General features: G+C 47.2%; 1 protein-coding gene and 1 long non-coding RNA gene across 5 annotated transcripts in view; one reads left to right on the top strand and one right to left on the bottom strand.

The window, feature by feature from the left end:
- Positions 1–11,088, bottom strand: part of ABCB10 (ATP binding cassette subfamily B member 10) — a 33,806-nt gene extending 22,718 nt beyond the window's left edge. Inside the window, exons 1-2 of one of the 3 annotated variants that reach the window (XM_070464079.1) lie at positions 10,368–11,088; positions 422–622 (exon numbers count right to left, since the gene is read on the bottom strand). In XM_070464079.1, the coding sequence (XP_070320180.1) occupies positions 422–622; positions 10,368–10,848 (682 nt within the window). In that variant the 5' untranslated portion in view covers positions 10,849–11,088. The remainder of the gene's footprint in view (positions 1–421; positions 623–10,367) is intronic. The other 2 variants (XM_070464080.1, XM_020894592.2) reach the window with 2 other exon arrangements.
- On the top strand, positions 10,068–18,557 carry LOC110137901 (uncharacterized). Of its 2 annotated transcripts, XR_002314073.2 has the most exons (4): positions 10,068–10,238; positions 12,799–12,827; positions 16,701–16,786; positions 17,234–18,557. It is a non-coding gene; the product is annotated as an uncharacterized lncRNA (long non-coding RNA). The 2 variants fall into 2 exon arrangements; XR_002314068.2 differs by lacking the exon at positions 16,701–16,786 and having other exon boundaries at positions 10,082–10,238.
- Positions 18,558–19,777: the final 1,220 nt, after the last annotated feature.

The following is a 19,777-nucleotide window of genomic DNA, read 5'->3' as shown; positions in this document are numbered from 1 at the left end:
AGCCCGCCACGGGCAGGGCCGCCCCGTGCGGGCAGCTCCGCGGGACGGAGAGGGAAGGGGCCGCAGGATGTCCAGGGGACACACAGCGACGCAGCAGCCTCACCCCGCCACCGGCAGCTCCGCAGGGGCAGACACGGGGAGGGGCCACAGGGTGTCCAGGGGACACACAGCGACGCAGCAGCCTCAGCCCGCCACGGGCAGGGCCGCCCCATGCGGGCAGCTCCGCGGCTGCGCACCACCATCCAGCCTCCTGGAGAGCCCCAGGCCACTGAGCTCTAGTGCCGGGCAAGGAGGGGTGAGCACAGAGTCCCTTGTCCAGCACGATCTCCAGCCTGGGGCTGGCCTTGCCCTCAGGGGCCGGAGCACAGGGAGCCCACGAGACCCGCCCCACCCTGGCCACCCAGGAGCAGGGTTTCAGCACCTGACGTCTGCATGAGGTAGACACGGACGGCATTGGCCGTGGCGCCGCACAGGAACACGCCTCCGAGCGCCAGGCAGAGGCGGGTCAGGCTGGAGCTGCAGTCTGCAGAGGGGTCTGTGTAGATGACGTCGATGATCTTCCCCAGGAAGAAGGGGGCGGACATGGTGATGACACTGGACACTGCCAGAAACCCAACTGCAGCTGGAAAACACAAGCAACTCTCCGGTTTATCGGTGCTTTGCCCAAGGAACAGGGTGCTGAGTTCATCAGCTTCCTTCCTGAATAAACTTTTCAGAGCGTGTGATGCTCTCAGAGGCTGGGAGTCTCCTCCCTTTAGCCCCTGGACCCCCGATTAAAAAGGAGAGCCAGATCTGGTTCTAGGCCACATCAGGCAGGATGTCTGTAGAAGGCACGGATCCTACCCAAGTATCCAGACCAGACGACCTGGCTTTACCCTGGTCTGTTCCTCTCTTCCCCCAAAAGTAACTGAGAGCTAACCACAAAATCCGCTCTGGTCTCCCTCCTGCCTCTTGATCTAGCGGTTCAACTCAGATGATGTTTTTCCTACATTCATGCTATATATGTCGTTACTCCTTGGCATCTAACTGTATCTTAGCTTGAAGATCAAACTATGCAGGTAAAGATCTTGATTATGTCTAATATTTCACAAGACTGTAAGCTATGGAAAGCAGGTATGGGCATCCACTACACATGTGACACCTTCCTTCTTAATATGACTGCTTTGGGAAATAAAGTACCAGAGTATCACCATGATTATAAAAATATGCAAGAACACAACTGTTCACACTCCTTAAAAAAAAGATAAAGGCATAGAATCTTTTCAGAAAAGAAAATATTGAAAAAATCCAATTAGGAAAAGCATGTATCACAGCTAACTACATTCATAATAAGGAATGCAAATTTAAAACACAAAGATGTATCATTTTTCATCTACTGGATTGGCAAAGCTCAGAGTTTGACAACACCCTGTTAGTGAACCTGCAAGGAGGCAGCATTTACACTGTTAGTGGCTATGCAAACTGGCACAGTCACAGTGGAAGGTGATGAGATCCTACTGGTCAAATGTAAATGAACACTCCCTTTCATCCACCAATTCGATCTCTAATGTATAGATACACTCCCATATGTGTATGCAAGAAAAAGGTACACTCAGGGGTGTTCATTAAGGCATTGCTTATACCAGCAAAAGATTAAAAATACTCTAAACATTCCTTAGTGAAGAAAAGTTAAATCAATTATGGAACATGTATTTTATACATATTATGCAGTCATTAAAAACAATGAGGTGACTCTATAGGAAACAACATGAAGCAATCCACTAAGACACGCTGTGATCAAGAAAAGCTGAGGACACAAATGTCTGTGGGGCTTTTTTTGCTAGTTGGTTCTTAAGTTCACGTAGGCACAAACAACCCTAGAAATTCTTCAGCCCGAAGCTGTGTACCCAACAGGCAAATGGCTCAGTTTCTGGATGTTGTCTAAGTGTTTGGAATGTACACCTGGCACCTCTCCACGGGCATCCACAGTTTAAGAAAGTAAATAGAAACTTTCAAGGAGGATCATGGTTTCAGACCTGCATTGTGACCAAAGGCTCTGCCCACCTACTCCTACTTCCTTTGGCCTTATCTCTCACATGTGTTCACCCCAGTAGATCTCTTGTACATCTAATTCTGTTCTGACATCTGCTTGTTGGAAGCCCTAAACTGACACACCCAATGATCTTTCAAAAATAAATACATACATCCACATGTTTACCTTTACAGATGGGCCATGGTCAAAGAACTTCCCAGGTGGTGCTAGTGGTAAAGAATTCACCTGCCAATGCAGGAGACATAAGAGACGCAGGTTCGATCCCTGGGTCAGGAAGATCCCCTGGAGGAGGGCATGGCAACCCACTCCAGTATTTTTGCCTGGAGAATCCCATGGACAGAGGAGCCTGGTGGGCTACAGTCCACAGGGTCGCAAAGAGTCAGACATGACTGAAGCGACTTAGCATGCATGCATGCACAAAACATCTCCAGGGAAGTAACAGAGGAGTAACAGCTTCCTTCTGCAGAGTGGCACCAGGTGACTGGGGCGGGGTGCATATGTATGCCACTGTGAACCTTCCGTCCTCCTGGGGCTCCCTCTGTCCCTCCTGGCCCCCCACCCTCCTGCTAGCACCATCAGTGAACAGCCAATGGCGAGGACCCTAAGTGGACACAGTGTGGGGGATGGGTGCTCCCAACACCCTGCAAATAGCTTCTCTGTGTCTTGCCTAAAGCCAACACTTCAGTGAAAGGCTTCACTTTTACAAAACCTTAATACAAAGAGTTAAGCGCAAACTCTGCCAACCAGTAGTTCAGCTGGCAAACAGCTCTAGGAGAAATATGAGCTTGTTAAGTCAGGAACACTGCCCATACTCTCTCCCTCCTGGGGGTCTTCTAACACCTCTCCTCAAAGGAGGCCTGCTCTGCAATCCCATCTATAATACAGACCCCAACACACCTTTCATTCTCTTTCCAGCATTTCCCAGTCTTTGGGAAGTTTCACTCATCTACTGTATCTCTCCGTTAGGAGAAAAGATTTCTATCTATTTTGTTCACTGTTATATCCTGACTGTCTGCAGGGACAGGCATATAGTATAAGCTCAATAAATACTGGCTGGATGAATGAACAAACTGAACCATGGCAAAGGAGGGAGAAAAGCATGTCAAAGTTCAACAACAGCCTAAAGAGAAATATAAGATCTGGTAACTCAGAAAGTCCATGTGGAAATGACTCCTTTACAGGAGCCAGGAAACCCACGTGCCTGGCTTAAAACCCCTTCCTCACAGCCTGACTGCATAATATAAATCTGGCCAAGTACCATTTTATTTTGCTGTAAGACTCAGGATCTTGTTTAAAACTCGGTGTTCCTGATGACTGTGCTCAGAAGGACTGAAAGCCCAAGGGTCCTGGGAGCATGTGTAGCTTAGGTTCTGCAGGGCACGGCCACAGAAACCAGTGTGCTGGAGACCCAGGAATTAACCTGGAAGACCTGTTTCATCTGTCATCAGCAGGCAGTTTCTCTAGTCTGGTTCTTCCCTTTGGCAAATATTTCCCTAAGTGTAACGCATGCCAAGTGCTACCAAGGTTCATCTCTCCCTCCCGCCTCCAGTTTTCAAATTCAGTTATGATTCCAAAATAAGAACCTGTACAGCATGAATACACACTAGTTCTTACATAGTAATGACAATGATTACAAAGAGAAAGGAATTTGGCTGAATTAAAATCTGTTCCAGGGACTTCCTGGTGGTCCAGTGGTTAAGAATCCACCTGCCCATGCAGGTGATGCGGTTTTGATCCCTGGTCGGGAAACTAATCCCACGCGCGGCAAGGCAACTAACCCCACGTGCCACAGCTGCTGAAGCCTGGAGCCTGCGTTCCGCAACCAGAAGCCGCTATGGAGAGAAGGCCCTGCGCCACGAGAGCGCAGCCCCACTCGCTGAAACTAGAGGGAGCCCACACGTATCAACAAAGAGCCAGCGAAGCCAAAATAGTCCATCTTAAAAAAATCGCTTCAGGATCTCCCCTTTAAAAACAAAAACAAACAATTATTATTGCCATTTGCCTCTTTCTTATACAAGTTCAGTTTAGTTCAGTCACTCAGTCCTGTCTGACTCTTTGTGACCCCATGGACCACAGCACATCAGGCCTCCCTGTCCATCACCAACTCCCGGAGTTTACTCAAACTCATGTCCATTGAGTCAGTGATGCCATCCAACCATCTCATCCTCTGTCGCCCCCTTCTCCTCCCACCTTCAATCTTTCCCAGTGTCAGGGTCTTTTCAAATGAGTCAGCTCTTCCCATCAGGTGGCCAAAGTATTGGAGTTTCAGCTATCAGTCCTTCTAATGAATATTCGGGACTGATTTCCTTTAGGATGGACTGGTTGGATCTTCTACAAGTTAAATGTATACAAAGTAAAAAAAATTTCTGCTTTGGTTTAGCTGGATTTCTGTTAAGGTTTTACTACACAACACCGTCTCTGACATACATGAATCATGTAGATTTGCACCACAACTATCATCTCTGATTCCTCCCCAAACCTGATGAGCCAAGTAAACCACAATCCTTCTGGATATTCTCCACCTTTTGCCATGGTTCAGCATTTGCTACTCCTCTCCCTTGCCTGACTGTTACTGTCTCTTGATAGGTATTTTCAAGCATTTTTCTGTTACCCTAAGTCTACCCAGTCATGGCATTCAAAGAATGAGAGCAATCTCCTTGAAAAGAAAGAAGGAAAACCTGAAAGGCAGGCTGCTGGGAGAAGGGCTGTGGCCAGTACCGAGGTCCTGGACCAGCAGGTCTGGGGGCGGCAAAGGCTGCACAGCCTGTCTACCATCGCTAGACACAGGACAGAGCTTTTAAGGACTCAGCTGCCCACTGAGCTAGGCAGGTGCAGCAAGCCCCATGTCACTCACGGACTAAGGTACTAACTACCCACCACTATCTGAAACATTTGCTATGCACTGTCTCCTCCAACAATGCTCTCACCATCCTCATTTTCCAGAGAGGAAACTCAAGCACTTACAGGGAGCTTGCACAAGGTCACCCAGTTCATCTACTGCAGAACCACATTCCGAGACAAAAATCTGTCTTCTTCATCTTCACACAACCAAGCTGAGAAAACACCAGGGACCTCTGCTGGGGACGGTGAGGACAGCCAGGGAGCAGAAAGGCTGCCGGATAACACTGGGATAGGGACTGTGGTCGGAGAAGGCACTGGCGACCCACTCCAGTACTCTTGCCTGGAAAATCCCATGGACGGAGGAGCCTGGTGGGCTGCAGTCCATGGGGTCGCTAAGAGTCAGACACGACTGAGCGACTTCACTTTCACTTCACTTCTTCACTTTCATGCATTGGAGAAGGAAATGGCAACCCACTCCAGTGTTCTTGCCTGGAGAATCCCAGGGACGGGGGAGCCTGTGGGCTGCTGTCTATGGGGTCACACAGAGTCAGACACGACTGATGCAACTTAGCAGCAGCAGCAGCAGGGACTGTGGTGCAGAAAAAAGGTAGGAGGCTCCAGGCTCTCAGAACAGGGCTGCTGCAGCAAGGCAGCCCTAACAGGGCCTCAGGCTGAGGAGTGAGTCGGTCAGGTCTGTATTTTAAATGATTCACTCTGGCTGCAGAGTGAAATGAAAGGACCCGAGGCTGCCCTGCTCCAGGCAAGAGGGAAACTAAGGTGAAGTGGGGAGGAGGGGCAGTGGGGATAGGATGGTGACAAGGAATGCGGGCATTTTTAAGAGCTAGACTGGGGAGTTCTGAAGTTGGGACTGACAGCATCAGTGCCCTAGCTCTGTCATCTAGCTGTCTGACCTTCACTGACTCAAACTCTCTGCACCTCAGTTTATTCATCTAGAAGGTGGCAATAAAAACAACCTCTCCCTCAAGGAAATGTGAGAAATTACACACACACATGACGTCTCCAGCCCAGTGTCAGTATCCAGCCAACGACAAGTATCCACTATTATCTATTAACATACTGGGCTTCCTAGCTGGAGCTACTGGTAAAGAATCCACCTGCCACTGGGAGATCCCTGGGTTGGAAGATCCCCTGGCAAAGGAACTCGCAACCCTCTGCAGTATTCTTGCCTGGAAAATCCCATGGACAGAGGAGCCTGGTAGGCTACAGTCCATAGGGTCGCAAAAAGTCAGACAAGACTGAGCGCACACACACAGCATCTATATCACAGCTGGCATCGCGAGTCATCAGGACTGACCTGGGCCCCTGCCAGCTGGGTCCCACTCTCTGAGAGCAGGGACAAAGGAGGAAAGGAGTTTTCAGTGTCCACAGAGAACACGGGAATGGAGGGCCCGGGCAGGTGAGAAGCTCAAGTGAAGGAGCCTGGCAAGTAGCTAAGCTGGACAAGGCAAGAGGTAGACAGGGCTGCCGGTCAGCAGGAAGTGGAGCGCTGAGGAAGCCTCTGAGGCTGTGGAGAGATCTGGAGAGAAAGGTCTGGGCAAGGCTAGAGTGCAAGTGACAGAGCTGGCATTTGTGCTGCAGGGACCACAATGGGCCTGCCCACGAATGGCACTTCTGTGCAGCACACGTACCACGCGAGCTGCCCACAGAACTTAAAATCTTCTAGTTGCCGCATTACAAAGAAACAGGTAATATTAATTTTAATGACATATTTTATTTGATCCAATATATCCAAAGTATTAGTCTTCAATGAACATTAAAAAGTAAAGAAAATTCACATTTTTTTCCCCATACTAAATCCCTTCAATGTCTGGTATTTCACTCTTGAATTAACTCTGACTAGCATGTTTCACAGCACAGCTACAGGATGTTCAGGTTTTCTCTGGAATGTGGTATTTCCAAAGCAAATACATACTGCAGGCTTTCTGGAACAATTCCGTTTCTGGGTTCAGCCTCATTGCCTCATAAGCACTGTCCTTGTCAGAATTTTCAGCCCCGACCTGGGCTGCAGGATGTAGCCATTCTAAGCATGGCTCACCCTCTACTTGCTTACCACACCCACTGGTTTCATCACTCCTCATTCCGGTCACTTAACGGTCTGGCTCCATAATATTCAACTATGAATGGAGCAAAAGCTCCTGGCGGGCATCAGACTCTAAGAACTGTCCTCGTCTCAAACCACACAAGTCCTTACCAGTGTTTAAGTGAACAGCTTGGGGGTGGAGGCCTGGACATGCACCTTCCATATTTGACCAGTGACCCACCAGGGAATATTGATATTCCCTGATAGCTCAGTTGGTAAAGAATCCGCCTGCAATGCAGGAGACCCAGGTTTGATTCCTGGATCAGGAAGATCTGCTGGAAAGGGATAGGCTACCCACTCCAGTATTCTTGGGCTTCCCTGGTGGCTCAGCTGGTTAAAGAATCCGCCTGCAGTGTGGGAGACCTGGGTTTGATCCCTGGGTTGGGAAGATCCCCTGGAGAAGGGAAAGGCTACCCACTCCAGTATTCTGGCCTGGAGAATTCCATGGACAGTCCATGGGGTCGCAAAGAGTCGGACACAACTGAGTGACTTTCACTTTCTTTCTTGCATCTGGGAATTATGAGCAAGACAGTCTCCATGGTGGCCACCGCACCAAGACCCTCCATCACTGTCATCCCACTGCCCCCTAAGGCCCTGGGCTCACTCCTAGCTCCGAACTCCATGCACGGCGCTCCCACTCTCTCACCCACTGGACGCCCCGGCAGCCTCTTCTATCTGCCAGACCGGGAGCAGTCCCCTCTTATCCCATCGGCCACAGGGGCACCTCAGTGAGCTCCTTCATCTTCTAAGGCTCCTGTGACCAAGACGATAAGACGAATTATCAGTGAAAAATGACTGCAGAGCAATATTGGAGGCCACAGCTGTGGGAAGATATCTGCAAATTCCAACACAAAGTGAGACACAGGGAGGAAGGGCCACAGGGCGCATCAGACTGTGGTTCCTTCAGAAGACAGATAGACAGGACAGTCTTCTGCAGACACCTGCAGGTGTCTCGGACGGCAGACCCTGCTTTTAAAGTTTCGGATACAGATGATTTAAGAGCAAAGTGTTCTGGTCACAGTTCAGGCACATTTTCAGCAAACTGCTGAACACAGATGAAAACACAGATTCAATCATATAGTTAAACTTCTGAAGAAGTAATTTTGTATTCCTGTTTCTAAAAATTAACAGTGGAATTCCTTCTCTTCAATTCAGCTTTTTTCCAGCCTCTTGACTTAAAGTACACACACACACACACACACACGTGCTAGTTATTTCCAGCATTGCAAAGAGATGGGCCAACATCTAAGGCTGCTCCTACAAAGATAAGTTACAAATTAACAGTGATCCCCCCTCAAGGTTCTCTTAATCTTACAAATGTCAACATTCAGAGTGGCTGCAACATAGTATATAGAATATCTTTTGAGGCAACCCTATGTCCTGATAACTTCTGAGGCAACCCTATGTCCTAATAAGGAGCTTTCATCATATGAAATACAATATGTATATATTATTTGTTTGAAAAGTGAAAGTCACTCAGTCATGTCTGACTCTTTGTGACCCCATGGACTATACAGTCCATGGAATTCTCCAGGCCAGAATACTGGAGTGGGTAGCCATTCCCTTCTCCAGGGGATCTTCCCAACCCAGGAATCAAACTGGGGTCTCCTGCATTGCAGGCAGATTATTTGTTTGAAACATGGGAAAAAACCAGTGTACCAATCCCAGACTTACTCCCTCAAATTATACAGTCACACTTATTCAAGGCAGCAAATCTAACTAGCTCCCCTTCTTAAAATAAAAGGAGGCACAGCTCTTGCCTCCTTAAAGGCTGTCTTCTGAGCAGGCTAACAGACAAGACATGTGGGAACAAGTACAAAGGTACAGGGAGCGTGACCACGCAGACAGGCGGGGTTGGGCCACCTATCATGGCCAGAACACGTGGGCGCCCAAAGCCTGATACCTAAAAACTTCCTTGACATCTAAAATTTCAGGAACAAAACTGGATTTCCTAGCTTATTTTTAATTACATATGAAGATGATGGACACAGCCTGCAGTGCTCAGGGTTTAAAAACTCAGGTTTCCATGTGGGCCTGGTCAACCATCACTTATTCCTTCTTTGAAGGCACACTATGCCCAATTCTGGGCCACACACACGCTAAGGACTAGACAGGAAGATGAAGCAGACACAGCTCTTTTCCCAAGAAGCTCATAGTCCAATGAGGACTCCCAGTCTCAAGTTTTTCTTTTAAAAAAGAAACAAGGAAAAAAATTTTCCATCAAAAATACACACACAAACAAGTGACAAGATTACTCTCCTTATACCTCCATAACACCAAGACCCCACGAAGCTGTAAAAGTCAGGGAGAGGTAAAACGTTCCCACTTTGTTGCCCTCTACCACACCAGCCTGCCCTATACCACAAATCGCTCTCTAGGACTATCCTTCCTGAAGCAACAGATTTGTAACAAAAAATGTGGGATTCTCACCTGCTTCAAGTCTAAGAACATTACAAGCCCTCTTTCCCAACCCTCATCAAACCTGCAGTTTTATCTCTAGTCACATGAGCTTTTCATTAATGCTTCTCCAGTATTGAACTGCAAGCCCCAGCAGGAGCAGGAACCAGGTTTCCTTCTGCTCATCAATGGAACCCACGGGCCTAGCACACAAGACTCAATATTTATTAAAAGAAATGAAGATTTGGAGAAACCTCAAAACAGTTTAGATATTACAAGGACTTTGCATTGAAACATTTCTCCATTTTATGGCTAAAAATGAGACTGTACAAAATCTGACTTTTGTTTCTAAAGATATTCATTTTTACTTTTTAAAATTACTCAGTTATGATTTAGCTGCGTTATGACCTGCAGTTTCTCAACACTTCTAGAGTTTACCGATCACTGACTATAGCCAGTGCTGACTCTTCAGAAGAGCTTAGTAACTTCCTGCCTACCACTCAGTGAGGCAAAAACGGGACAAGCCTAAAAGGTTTACATCGTTTTGCTTCACGGAGTAAAAATAATGTTGGCTGCTTAAGAAATTAAGCTGAAGCAAATAATGTGGGGTTTTTTTAGTGCTTCAAGTGCATGTTACAAAATAGGTTTACTAGAATCTACGATTCATTTTACAAAGATAGGGTAAAAAAACACAAACAACCCAGGTCACTTGAGAACGTTGGCAAAATAAAAGCGAAACAGACCTGACGACTGTAATAAGGATCTGCCTCTCTATTTGCATAATATGCTACAGGTTGTCCGCGCACCTGCGGATCCACACCGCTACAGCAGGCGCGCTCCGTCCGTACCCCCAGGGAGGACGCACAGGTAAAAGCACCCTGTCCTCTTCACCGAATCCATTGGCTCCAGGCCTCCTGCCGCCCGCTCAGTGCCCCTGTCGCCAGCCCCGGACCTCGCAAGGGGAAGGTCACCGGTTGACCGAGAAGAGGGCCCTACCTGCCAGCCTCCGGCGCTCGGGCTGCGCCAGGCTCAGGAGCTTCTGCGCCTCCGAGCGCCTGGCCGCTGCGGGCCAGGCCGGGTCACGATCGGGAGTCGCCGCGGCCGCAGGCAAGGCCGGCCCGCGCCGCCAAGCCTCCCCAGCGGCCCGCGCGACGAAGGTCGTGCAGCCAGGAAGCGCGGAGCGCGGGAGCCTGGAGGAGACGGGCCCGGAGAGCGCCCAGCACCTAGACAGCCCGGGGGTACGCGCCCAGAGCGCCAGGAGACGCGCCAGGCCCGCGCCGGCCGCGGGGCCGCCAGGACCCCCGCCCGCCCATCGCCGCGGGGCTCGCGCGGCCCAGCCACCCGCGAGCAGCGCCGGCTCCACGCCCCCAGGCCTCGCAAACGCCGGGTGCGTCGACAGCGTCTGGGTCTCGGGGGAGCGGGCGGCTGCGCCGCGCCTCAGGAGCAGTCGCAGCGGCCAAGCCGGGGGGCCGCGCATGGCGCCGCGTCCGACCGTGCGCCTCGATCCGCCACCCCCGCCGTTCGCCGTGGCCGCTGCCGCTCGCTAGCCCGCCCGGTTGGCCGCCCCCGCTCCCGCCCCATCCCCGCCCGCGCGGCCCCGCCCCGGGGCGCCGAGTCCGGCCCCGACCACCCCGGGGGCCCCCGCCCGTCTCCGGCGCCCGTCGGCAGCGCCCCCCACAGGGCGGCCCAGAGCCCAGCGCGTCGCGGGACCGGCGGTGGAGGAGGCGGAAGAGCGAGCCTTGGGCCGCCGCGCCTGCGCACTGCCGCGCACGGCGCGTTTCGCGCTCCTGGACCGCTCCGGAGAAGCCGGGGCGGCGCGGGCCTCTGGTCACGGCGCACCGGCGCGCAGGAGCGGTCACATGTGCCGGCTTCTGACCGCAGCGGGCTACTGGTGTTCGCGGTCTTGACGGAGGGTGAAACTCGGGTAGCTCTGAGAGGAGAGGGCCATCTCATACGGTGGACAGACGTGCATTGAGCGGAGGTGGCCCGGCTGCGCCGGCTGGCTGCTCCCGGTGAGGCCGGGCAGAACGCGCTGTGTAATACGCGAGTGCGGGAAGCCCACGTTAGGGTCAAAACCCCCCGGGACACGAGGACTTCACGGCCTGGCGTCCGTACTCTAGGGCCTGGTACTTATCCAAGAATGGTGTTTTAGGAAAAGTGGATAGCTTTTTGTTGACCTGTCACTATTTTAAAAGGCTGGGACTCGGATGAGGCCAGTGAAAGACAGTTACCTCCGTTGCAATATTTATGGATTCGAAAAAAAAGATGATCAAATATAAATAGATTTTAGTTCAAATTTTTAAAAAATCAAAATTAATGCAAAAATCCATGATGAACAGTGTTTCAAAATTTGAAATGAACGATCTGTCCCTGCACTTGGACAAGACCACCCCTCTCTCACACATTGATCCCAGCCCTCAAAGTTTTGTTTACAAAATCAAGCAATTAGCAGCTTTGTTTGCAATTTGTTTTGTTTTTTTCTGTAGAATACCGTTTATCTTGATTACTGGAGCTACTTATGTTCTGCCTGTAGTCTGAGTCCCCGGGTCGGGAAAGAAGACTCCTCGAAACAATGCAACTTGAAATAGGGGAATTTATTCCTGACTCGAGCCAGGGCCTCCCGCCCTCACCAAGGGTGTGAGGACGAAAAGGCCCGGAGCCCCAGTTCTCTCGGGTATTTATTAGGTCAAAAAAAGCAGCAGGTAGTTGGCGCAAGTGGATTGGTTACACAGCGGGTAGTTGGTGCAAGCGGATTGGTTACACAGTTGCAAGGCAATTTTTGTTGGCCCAACGTGGGGCTTTCAGCTTTCCCCTGATAGGTTCCCTTTTTTCTTGCTAGGCATATGTTGATTGGCTAGCTCCAGGAGGCCTGATAATTATGTTACCCCGGGAAACCAGGCCTACTCCTAATCTAGGCTGCCTGTCATGGCGTTAGCCGTGACAGCCTCACAATTTAGAGTTTCCCTAAATTTTGCCCCCAGGAGAGTGCCTCACTTACCTCTACCTGGGGCCCTGGTAGGTAAGGAGTGTAGGACTTTTGAGGTGAAGTACTAATAACGGAGAGGTAATGTAGGATTAAATCCCACCCTAAATACCCCTGTGAAGACAACAGGAAGCTTGCCATCCTCTAAATTCCAACCTCTTGAACCCAGAGGGGCATGGAGTCCATAGTTCACCACTTCACCCCCACCGCCTCTCCTTGGTGTCTACCTCCTAGAATGCAAGGTGTAATGTGACTGAAGCTTACACTGCTGATTTATGAGTAAGCAAGTCCTCCTGAGATTTTGTTAGATGACTTCTGAAAGCAAGGGAGATATAGTGCCGCATACCCCACATCGTGTCAAATAATGACCTCCCAATGGGAGAAAAAGTGACAGTTTCTATTCAAGTCTAATCTTCCTCTTCTTTTCTCTTTTCTACTTTCCAGAAAACTGTTGCTGCTGCTGTCTGGGGAAGGTGAGACTGGCATTTTCTTTCTGCCTTCTTCAGAATGAAGTCCACCAGACTTTTTCAGCCAGCTCTCTCTAGGGTCTGGAGTCTAAAAAGAAAATACCTGAAGTGTAGCTCATGAAGAAACCATAACTCTCTGTGTTGCCTGCACTTCTAACAATCAGTCAAATGATAATCTGAAAATTATCCCTGACAAAATTGTCATGCTTTGAAACAAAAAGCCCACCCAGCTATCATATGATATACAAGCAAGATTTTGTTTTTATTTCCTAACATAGAATCTAGAGAAAACAGCCATGGTTCTTTAAAAAAAAAAAAAAACAAACAATGAGGGGATGGAGCAGGGAATAAATATTGGCTAAAGGATCATCTGGTCTTATATGGTCATCACACCAAAAAAAGAAAAAGAAAAAAAAAGTGTTCAGTCGCTCAGTTGGATCCCACTCTTTTCAACTCCATGGACTGCAGCACGCCACGCCTCCCTGTCCATCACCAACTCCTGGAGTTTACTCAAACTCATGTCCATTGAGTCGGTGATGCCACCCAACCATCTCATCCTCTGTCATCCCCTTCTCCTCCCACCTTCAATCTTTCCCAGCATCAGGGTCTTTTCCAAGGAGTCAGTTCTTCACATCAGGTGGCCAAAGTATTGGAGTTTCAACTTCAACATCAGTCCTTCTAATGAACATTCACTGATTTCCTTTAGGATGGACTGGTTGGACCTCCTTGCTGTCCAAGAGACTCTCAAGAGTCCTCTCCAACACCACAGTTCAAAAGCATCAATTCTTTGGCGCTCAGCCTTCTTTATAGTCCAACTCTTACATCCATACATGACCACTGGAAAAACCATAGCCTTGACTAGAGGGAACTTTGTTGACAAAGTAATGTCTCTGCTTTTTAATATGCTAAGTTGGTCATAACTTTCCTTCCAAGGAGTAAGTGTCTTTTAATTTCATGGCTGCAGTCACCATCTGCAGTGTTTTTGGAGCTCCCAGAAGTAAAGTCTGCCACTGTTCTACTGTTTCCCCATCTATTTCCCATGAAGTGATGGGACCGGATGCCATGATCTTAGTTTTCTGAATGTTGAGCTTTAAGCCAACTTTTTCACTCTCCTCTTTCACTTTCATCAAGAGGCTCTTTAGTTCTTCACTTTCTGCCATAAGGGTGGTGTCATCTGCATATCTGAGGTTATTGATATTTCTCCCGGCAATCTTGATTCCAGCTTGTGCTTCTTCCAGCCCAGCATTTCTCATGATGTATTCTGCATATAAGTTAAATAAGCGGGGTGACAATATATAGCCTTGACATGCTCCTTTCCTGATTTATAACCAATCTGTTGTTCCATGTCCAGTTCTAACTGTTGCTTCTTGACCTGCCTACAGATTTCTCAGGAGGCAGGTCAGGTGATCTGGTATTCCCATCTTTTAAGAATTTTCCACCGTTTATTGTGATCCACACAGTCAAAGGCTTTGGCATAGAAAATTAAGCAGAAATAGATGTTTTTCTGGAACTCTTGCTTTTTCAATGATCCAGCGGATGTTGGCAATTTGATCTCTGGTTCCTCTGCCTTTTCTAAATCCAGCCTGAACATCTGGAAGTTCACGGTTCATGTACTGTTGAAACCTGACTTGGAGAATTTTGAACATTGCTAACATGTGAATGAGTGCAATTGTGCAGTAGTTTGAGCATTCTTTGGCATTGCCCTTCTTTGGGATTAGAATGAAAACTGACCTTTTCCAGTCCTGTGGCCACTGCTGAGTTTTCCAAATTTGCTGGCATATTGAGTGCAGCACTTTCACAGCATCGTCTTTCAGGATTTGAAATAGCTCAACTGGAATTCCATCACTCCACTAGCTTTGTTCATAGTGATGCTTCCTAAGGCCCACTTGACTTCACATTTCTGGATGTCTGACTGTAGGTGAATAATCACACCATTGTGGTTATCTGAGCTATGAAAATCTTTTTTATATAGTTCTGTGTATTCTTGCCCACCTCTTCTTAATATCTTCTGCTTCTGTTAGGTCCATACCATTTCTGTCCTTTATTGAGCCCATCTTTGCATGAAATGTTCCCTTGCTATCTCTAATTTTCTTGATCTCTAGTCTTTCCCATTCTATTGTTTTCCTCTATTTCTTTGCATTGATCGCTGAGGAAGGCTTTCTTATCTCTCCTTGCTATTCTTTGGAACTCTGCATTCAAATGGGTATATCTTTCCTTTTCTCCTTTGCTTTTGGCTTCTCTTCTTTTCACAGCTATTTGTAAGGCCTCCTCAGACAACCATTTTGCCTTTTTGCATTTCTTTTTCTTGGGGATGGTCTTGATCCCTGCCTCCTGTACAATGTCATGAACCTCCGTCCATAGTTCTTCAGGTACTCTGTCTATCAGATCTAATCCCTTGAATCTATTTCTCACTTCCACTGTATAATTGTAAGGGATTTGATTTAGGTTATAAAAAGGAGTACGTCGAGGCTGTATATTGTCACCCTGCTTATTTAACTTACATGCAGAGTACATCATGAGAAATGTTGGGCTGGAAGAAGCACAAGCTGGAATCAAGATTGCTGGGAGAAATATCAATAACCTCAGATATGCATATGACACCACCCTTATGGCAGAAAGTGAAGAGGAACTAAAAAGCCTCTTGATGAAAGTGAAAGAAGAGAGTGAAAAAGTTGGCTTAAATTCACATTCAGAAAACTAAGATCATGGTGTCTGGTCCCATCACTTCATGGGAAATAGATGGGGAAACAATGGAAACAGTGTCAGACTTTATTTTGGGGGGCTCCAAAGTCACTGCAGATGGTGACTGCAGCCATGAAATTAAAAGACACTTACTCCTTGGAAGGAAAGTTATGACCAACCTAGATAGCATATTAAAAAGCAGAGACATTACTTTGCCAACAAAGGTCCATCTAGTCAAGGCTATGGTTTTTCCAGTGGTCATGTATGGATGTGAAAGTTGGACTGTGAAGAAAGCTGAGCACTGAAAAATTGATGCTTTTGAACTGTGTTGTTGGAGAATACTCTTGAGAGTCTCTTGGACTGCAAGGAGATCCAACCAGTCCATCCTAAAGGAGATCAGTCCTGGGTGTTCATTGGAAGGACTAATGTTGAAGCTGAAACTCTAATACTTTGGCCACCTCATAAGAAGAGTTGACTCATTGGAAAAGACCCTGATGCTTGGAGAGATTGGGGGCAGGAGGAGAAGGGGACAACAGAGGATGAGATGGCTGGATGGCATCATCGACTTGATGGACATGAGTTTGAGTAAACTCCAGGAGTTGGTGATGGACAGGGAGGCCTGGTGTGCTGTGATTCATGGGGTCGCAAAGAGTCGGACACAACTGAGCGACTGAACTGACTGAATGATCTAGTGATTTGCTGACTATAAATACACACACACACACACACACACACACACACACACATATCCAATATACTGGTTTGGCCAAAATATTTGGATTTTTCAGTTAGATATTATAGGAAACCTGAACAGATGTTTTGGCCAATCCACCATATTGGCAATGATATATCTAGATATAGATATATATATGCATTTCCCATTTTAAAATAAGGATAGGCCTTTCCTGGTGGTCCAGTGGTTAAGAATCTGCCTGCAAATGCAGGGGACATGGGTTTGATCCTTGGTTTGGGAAGAACCCACATGCCTCAGAGCAACTAGTCCCAGGTAGCACAGTTACTGAACCCTTGTGCTGCCACTACTGAGCCTGTGCACTCTAGAGCCCATGGGCCAGAACAAGAGAAGCCAGAGTGATGAGAAGCCTGCAACCACAGCTAGAGAGAGCCTGGCCAGAGCAACAAAGGCCTAGCGCAACCAAAAAAATTAAAAATAACGATAACTTTTCATTCCCTTTCTAGGAATTAGCATAAAATCCTTGGCCACTGAAAAGGGCAAGAAGTGCTCTAAAATGTGTTTGGGAAAGAAGAAAACAAATCACCTAGATGTGAGTGGATTAATAGTACAAAATTCCTCAAGAAAACAAGGAAAGGCTGCACGTTAATTCTGAGAAAACCAGCAAAAGTTCAAATGCTACCCACAGTGAGACAGAGGACTCTTGTTGGAGGGGTAACTGAACCACGTAGCAAAATCTGGCCTTTGATGAATAGACTTTTAATAGGTTAGGTGGCCAACAGGTGTCAAATTCAAAAAGGACGTCTTTTGGTCGAAACTTGAGATCAGTTGAGATTACTTGAGGGACAGCTCCACCTGTGGGTTCTTGTCTTTTTAAAAAGGGGACAAGGTGGGCAGCAGGAGGCGGCCCCCACGAGGCACAATAGCCCAGGAAGTGGAAAAAGTCTCCCTGGCCTACAGTCTGGTCTGTAATCTGACTGCGGGGTTGGGGGGGGGGGGGTCATTTCACCCTTCTTAGTTCCTTTCTTTTTTTCTCCAGCTTGCAGCTCATCCCGTCAGGGCCAGGGTGGCAGGGTGATGACTGAAAGTGGAGCCTGCAGTTCAGTGAATCACCGACGAGGAAAGGGGTGGGATCCACCAGGGCCAGACATGCTCTGTAAGTTCCTCTGAAATCTAAGCTTTTGGTGACTCCTCCTCATCATGTGCTTACAGCCAATGCCCACATGGCTCAGGTAGGCTGAGTGCTATGGATATAGAAGGTGTCAAAAGCTTTGACCTTCACCTTCTCTCACCTTCTCCCAAAATAATCTGGTGAAAGGTTGCTATGGATTAAATTGTGTCCTGTCATAAGAGGTATGTTGAAATCCTAAACCCCAGGACTTCAGAATGGGACCTGACTTGGAAATGGAGTTATTGCAGATGTAAAGATGAGGTCGTCCTGGATTAGGGGTGGTGTATCTTTATAAGAAGACAGCCCTGCAAAGATGGAGACCCACAAGGAAGATGTCCTGTGATGGCAAAGCAGATATGGCAGTTACACGGCGGCACGCCAGGGGATGCCAGAGATGGCCAGCAAGTCACTAGAAGCTGCCAAGAGTCAAGGAAGGACTCTTCCACAAATCAGAGGGAGCATGTCTCTTCAAAAACCTGATTTCAGACTTCTAGCCTCCACAACAATGAGACAGTAAATCTGTTTTAACCTATCCAGTTTGTTTTTATTGCATTAAGGTAGCTCTAGGAAAGTACTACTTTCCTAGAAAGTACTGAATACCTAGGAAAGTACTGGAGTACTCTTGCCTGAGAAATTCCATGGACAGAGGAGCCTTGTAAGCCACAGTCCATGGGGTCACAAAGAGTCGGACACGACTGAGTGACTCCACTTTCACCCACTCACAGGAAAGTAATACAAAAGTCACTGTCTCATTTGATACTGCAATAGATGCTCACCATTTGTCAGTTTCCTCATTTTTGGCCTCCCCAAAACCCAATTGAATTATTCAGGCTACTTTAAACTGCCAGTTTGCAGATCACATATGCTACAGTGCTTAACTTTGTTTTACTAAAAGCATGTTCAGCAGCTCTCCAGATTTTAGGCTACACAAAGAACCTTGCATGATCTAAGGAAAAGTCAGGACTGTAGACAGTGCACTTGATTCTATGCTCTTTGTAACATTTAGGTACAGTATTTTTTCTTATGTTAAGAGGCTGATATTGTATCCAGATATATAGAAAAAGTACCCATACCCTATGACTTTTTTTATTCTAATTTCATCTCATGCTTAAAGATGCAAAGTTGACTATGGAGTATATGATTGGCTGTATTTTTTGATCCAAAATATAAGATCTCAGTACCATCATTCCCATTCCAATTTGTGGATTTCTAACTCTAAAATTAGATGCAGACCTAACTGAAAAATATGGAAAGAAAATGAACAGACACTTCACCCCCAAAGGAAATTCAAGTGACTCAGACATAATACAAGAAAAAAAAGATGTTCTATCTGGTTTATAATAAACATGAAAATTAAAATGATAAGCAGTTACCCTAGTCCATTACCAATTTAGCAAAGATCAAAAAGTTCAGTTACATTGTATTGATGAGGGTGAGTGGAAATATAGGCAATGCTGATGTAAACTGTTGGAGTATTAATGGAAAGCTCATTATATATATTAAAAACTTAAGTGTATGTGTCCTTTAACCCTGAAATATCACACCTATGACTTTAAAAGTGGACTTTCTTTTTCTGGAGAAGTTTTAGCAAAATTGAGTGGCAATTACAGATGTTGCCCATATACCACCTTTGTCCACATAGGTTCACAACCTCCCCTACCACCACATTCCCACACTGGGAATTTGTTACAAAGGATGAATCTGCGCTGACACATCAGTATAATCCAAAGCCCATAGTTTACATTAGGTTCATTCTTGGTGTTGTCCATCCTGTGAGTTTGACAAACGTGTGATCTTCCCTGGTGGCTCAGATGGTAAGTGTCTGCCTGCAATGTGGGAGACCTGGGCTCAATCCCTGGGTTGGGAAGATCCCCTGAAGAAAGAAATGGCAACCCACTCCAGTACTCTTGCCTGGAAAATTCCATGGACTGAATGGAGCCTGGTAGGCTACAGTCTGTGGGGTCGCAAAGAGTCGGACATGACTGAGCGACTTCACTTTCACTTCACATAGTGACGTGTATCCACTGTTATAGTATCATGGAGAGCATTTTCATTGCCCCCAAAATCCTCTACTCGTTTCCTATTCATCCCTCCCTCTCTGTAGCTTCCAACAACCACTGATCTTTTTACTGTCTTTATAATTTTGCCTTTTCCAGAACACAACACTGCTGAAATCATGCAGTAAGTAGCCTTTCAGATTAGCCTCTTTTACTTATAACATGCATTTAAGTTTCATTCATGTCTTTTTCATGGCTTGATAGTTCATTTCTATTTATTGTTGACTAATACTCCGTTGCCTGGTTGTACCACAGTTTATTTATCCACTCACCTAGTGAAAGATATCGTGGTTGCCTCCCAGTTTTGGCAATTATAAATAAAGCTGCTATAGACTTCTGTGGGCAGGTTTTTGTA

Source organism: Odocoileus virginianus, unplaced genomic scaffold (genome assembly GCF_023699985.2).
Source record: "Odocoileus virginianus isolate 20LAN1187 ecotype Illinois unplaced genomic scaffold, Ovbor_1.2 Unplaced_Contig_14, whole genome shotgun sequence".
NCBI lineage: Eukaryota > Metazoa > Chordata > Mammalia > Artiodactyla > Cervidae > Odocoileus > Odocoileus virginianus.
The sequence above is the reverse complement of the archived record's forward strand: the minus strand, read 5'-3'. Positions and strand labels throughout refer to the sequence as shown.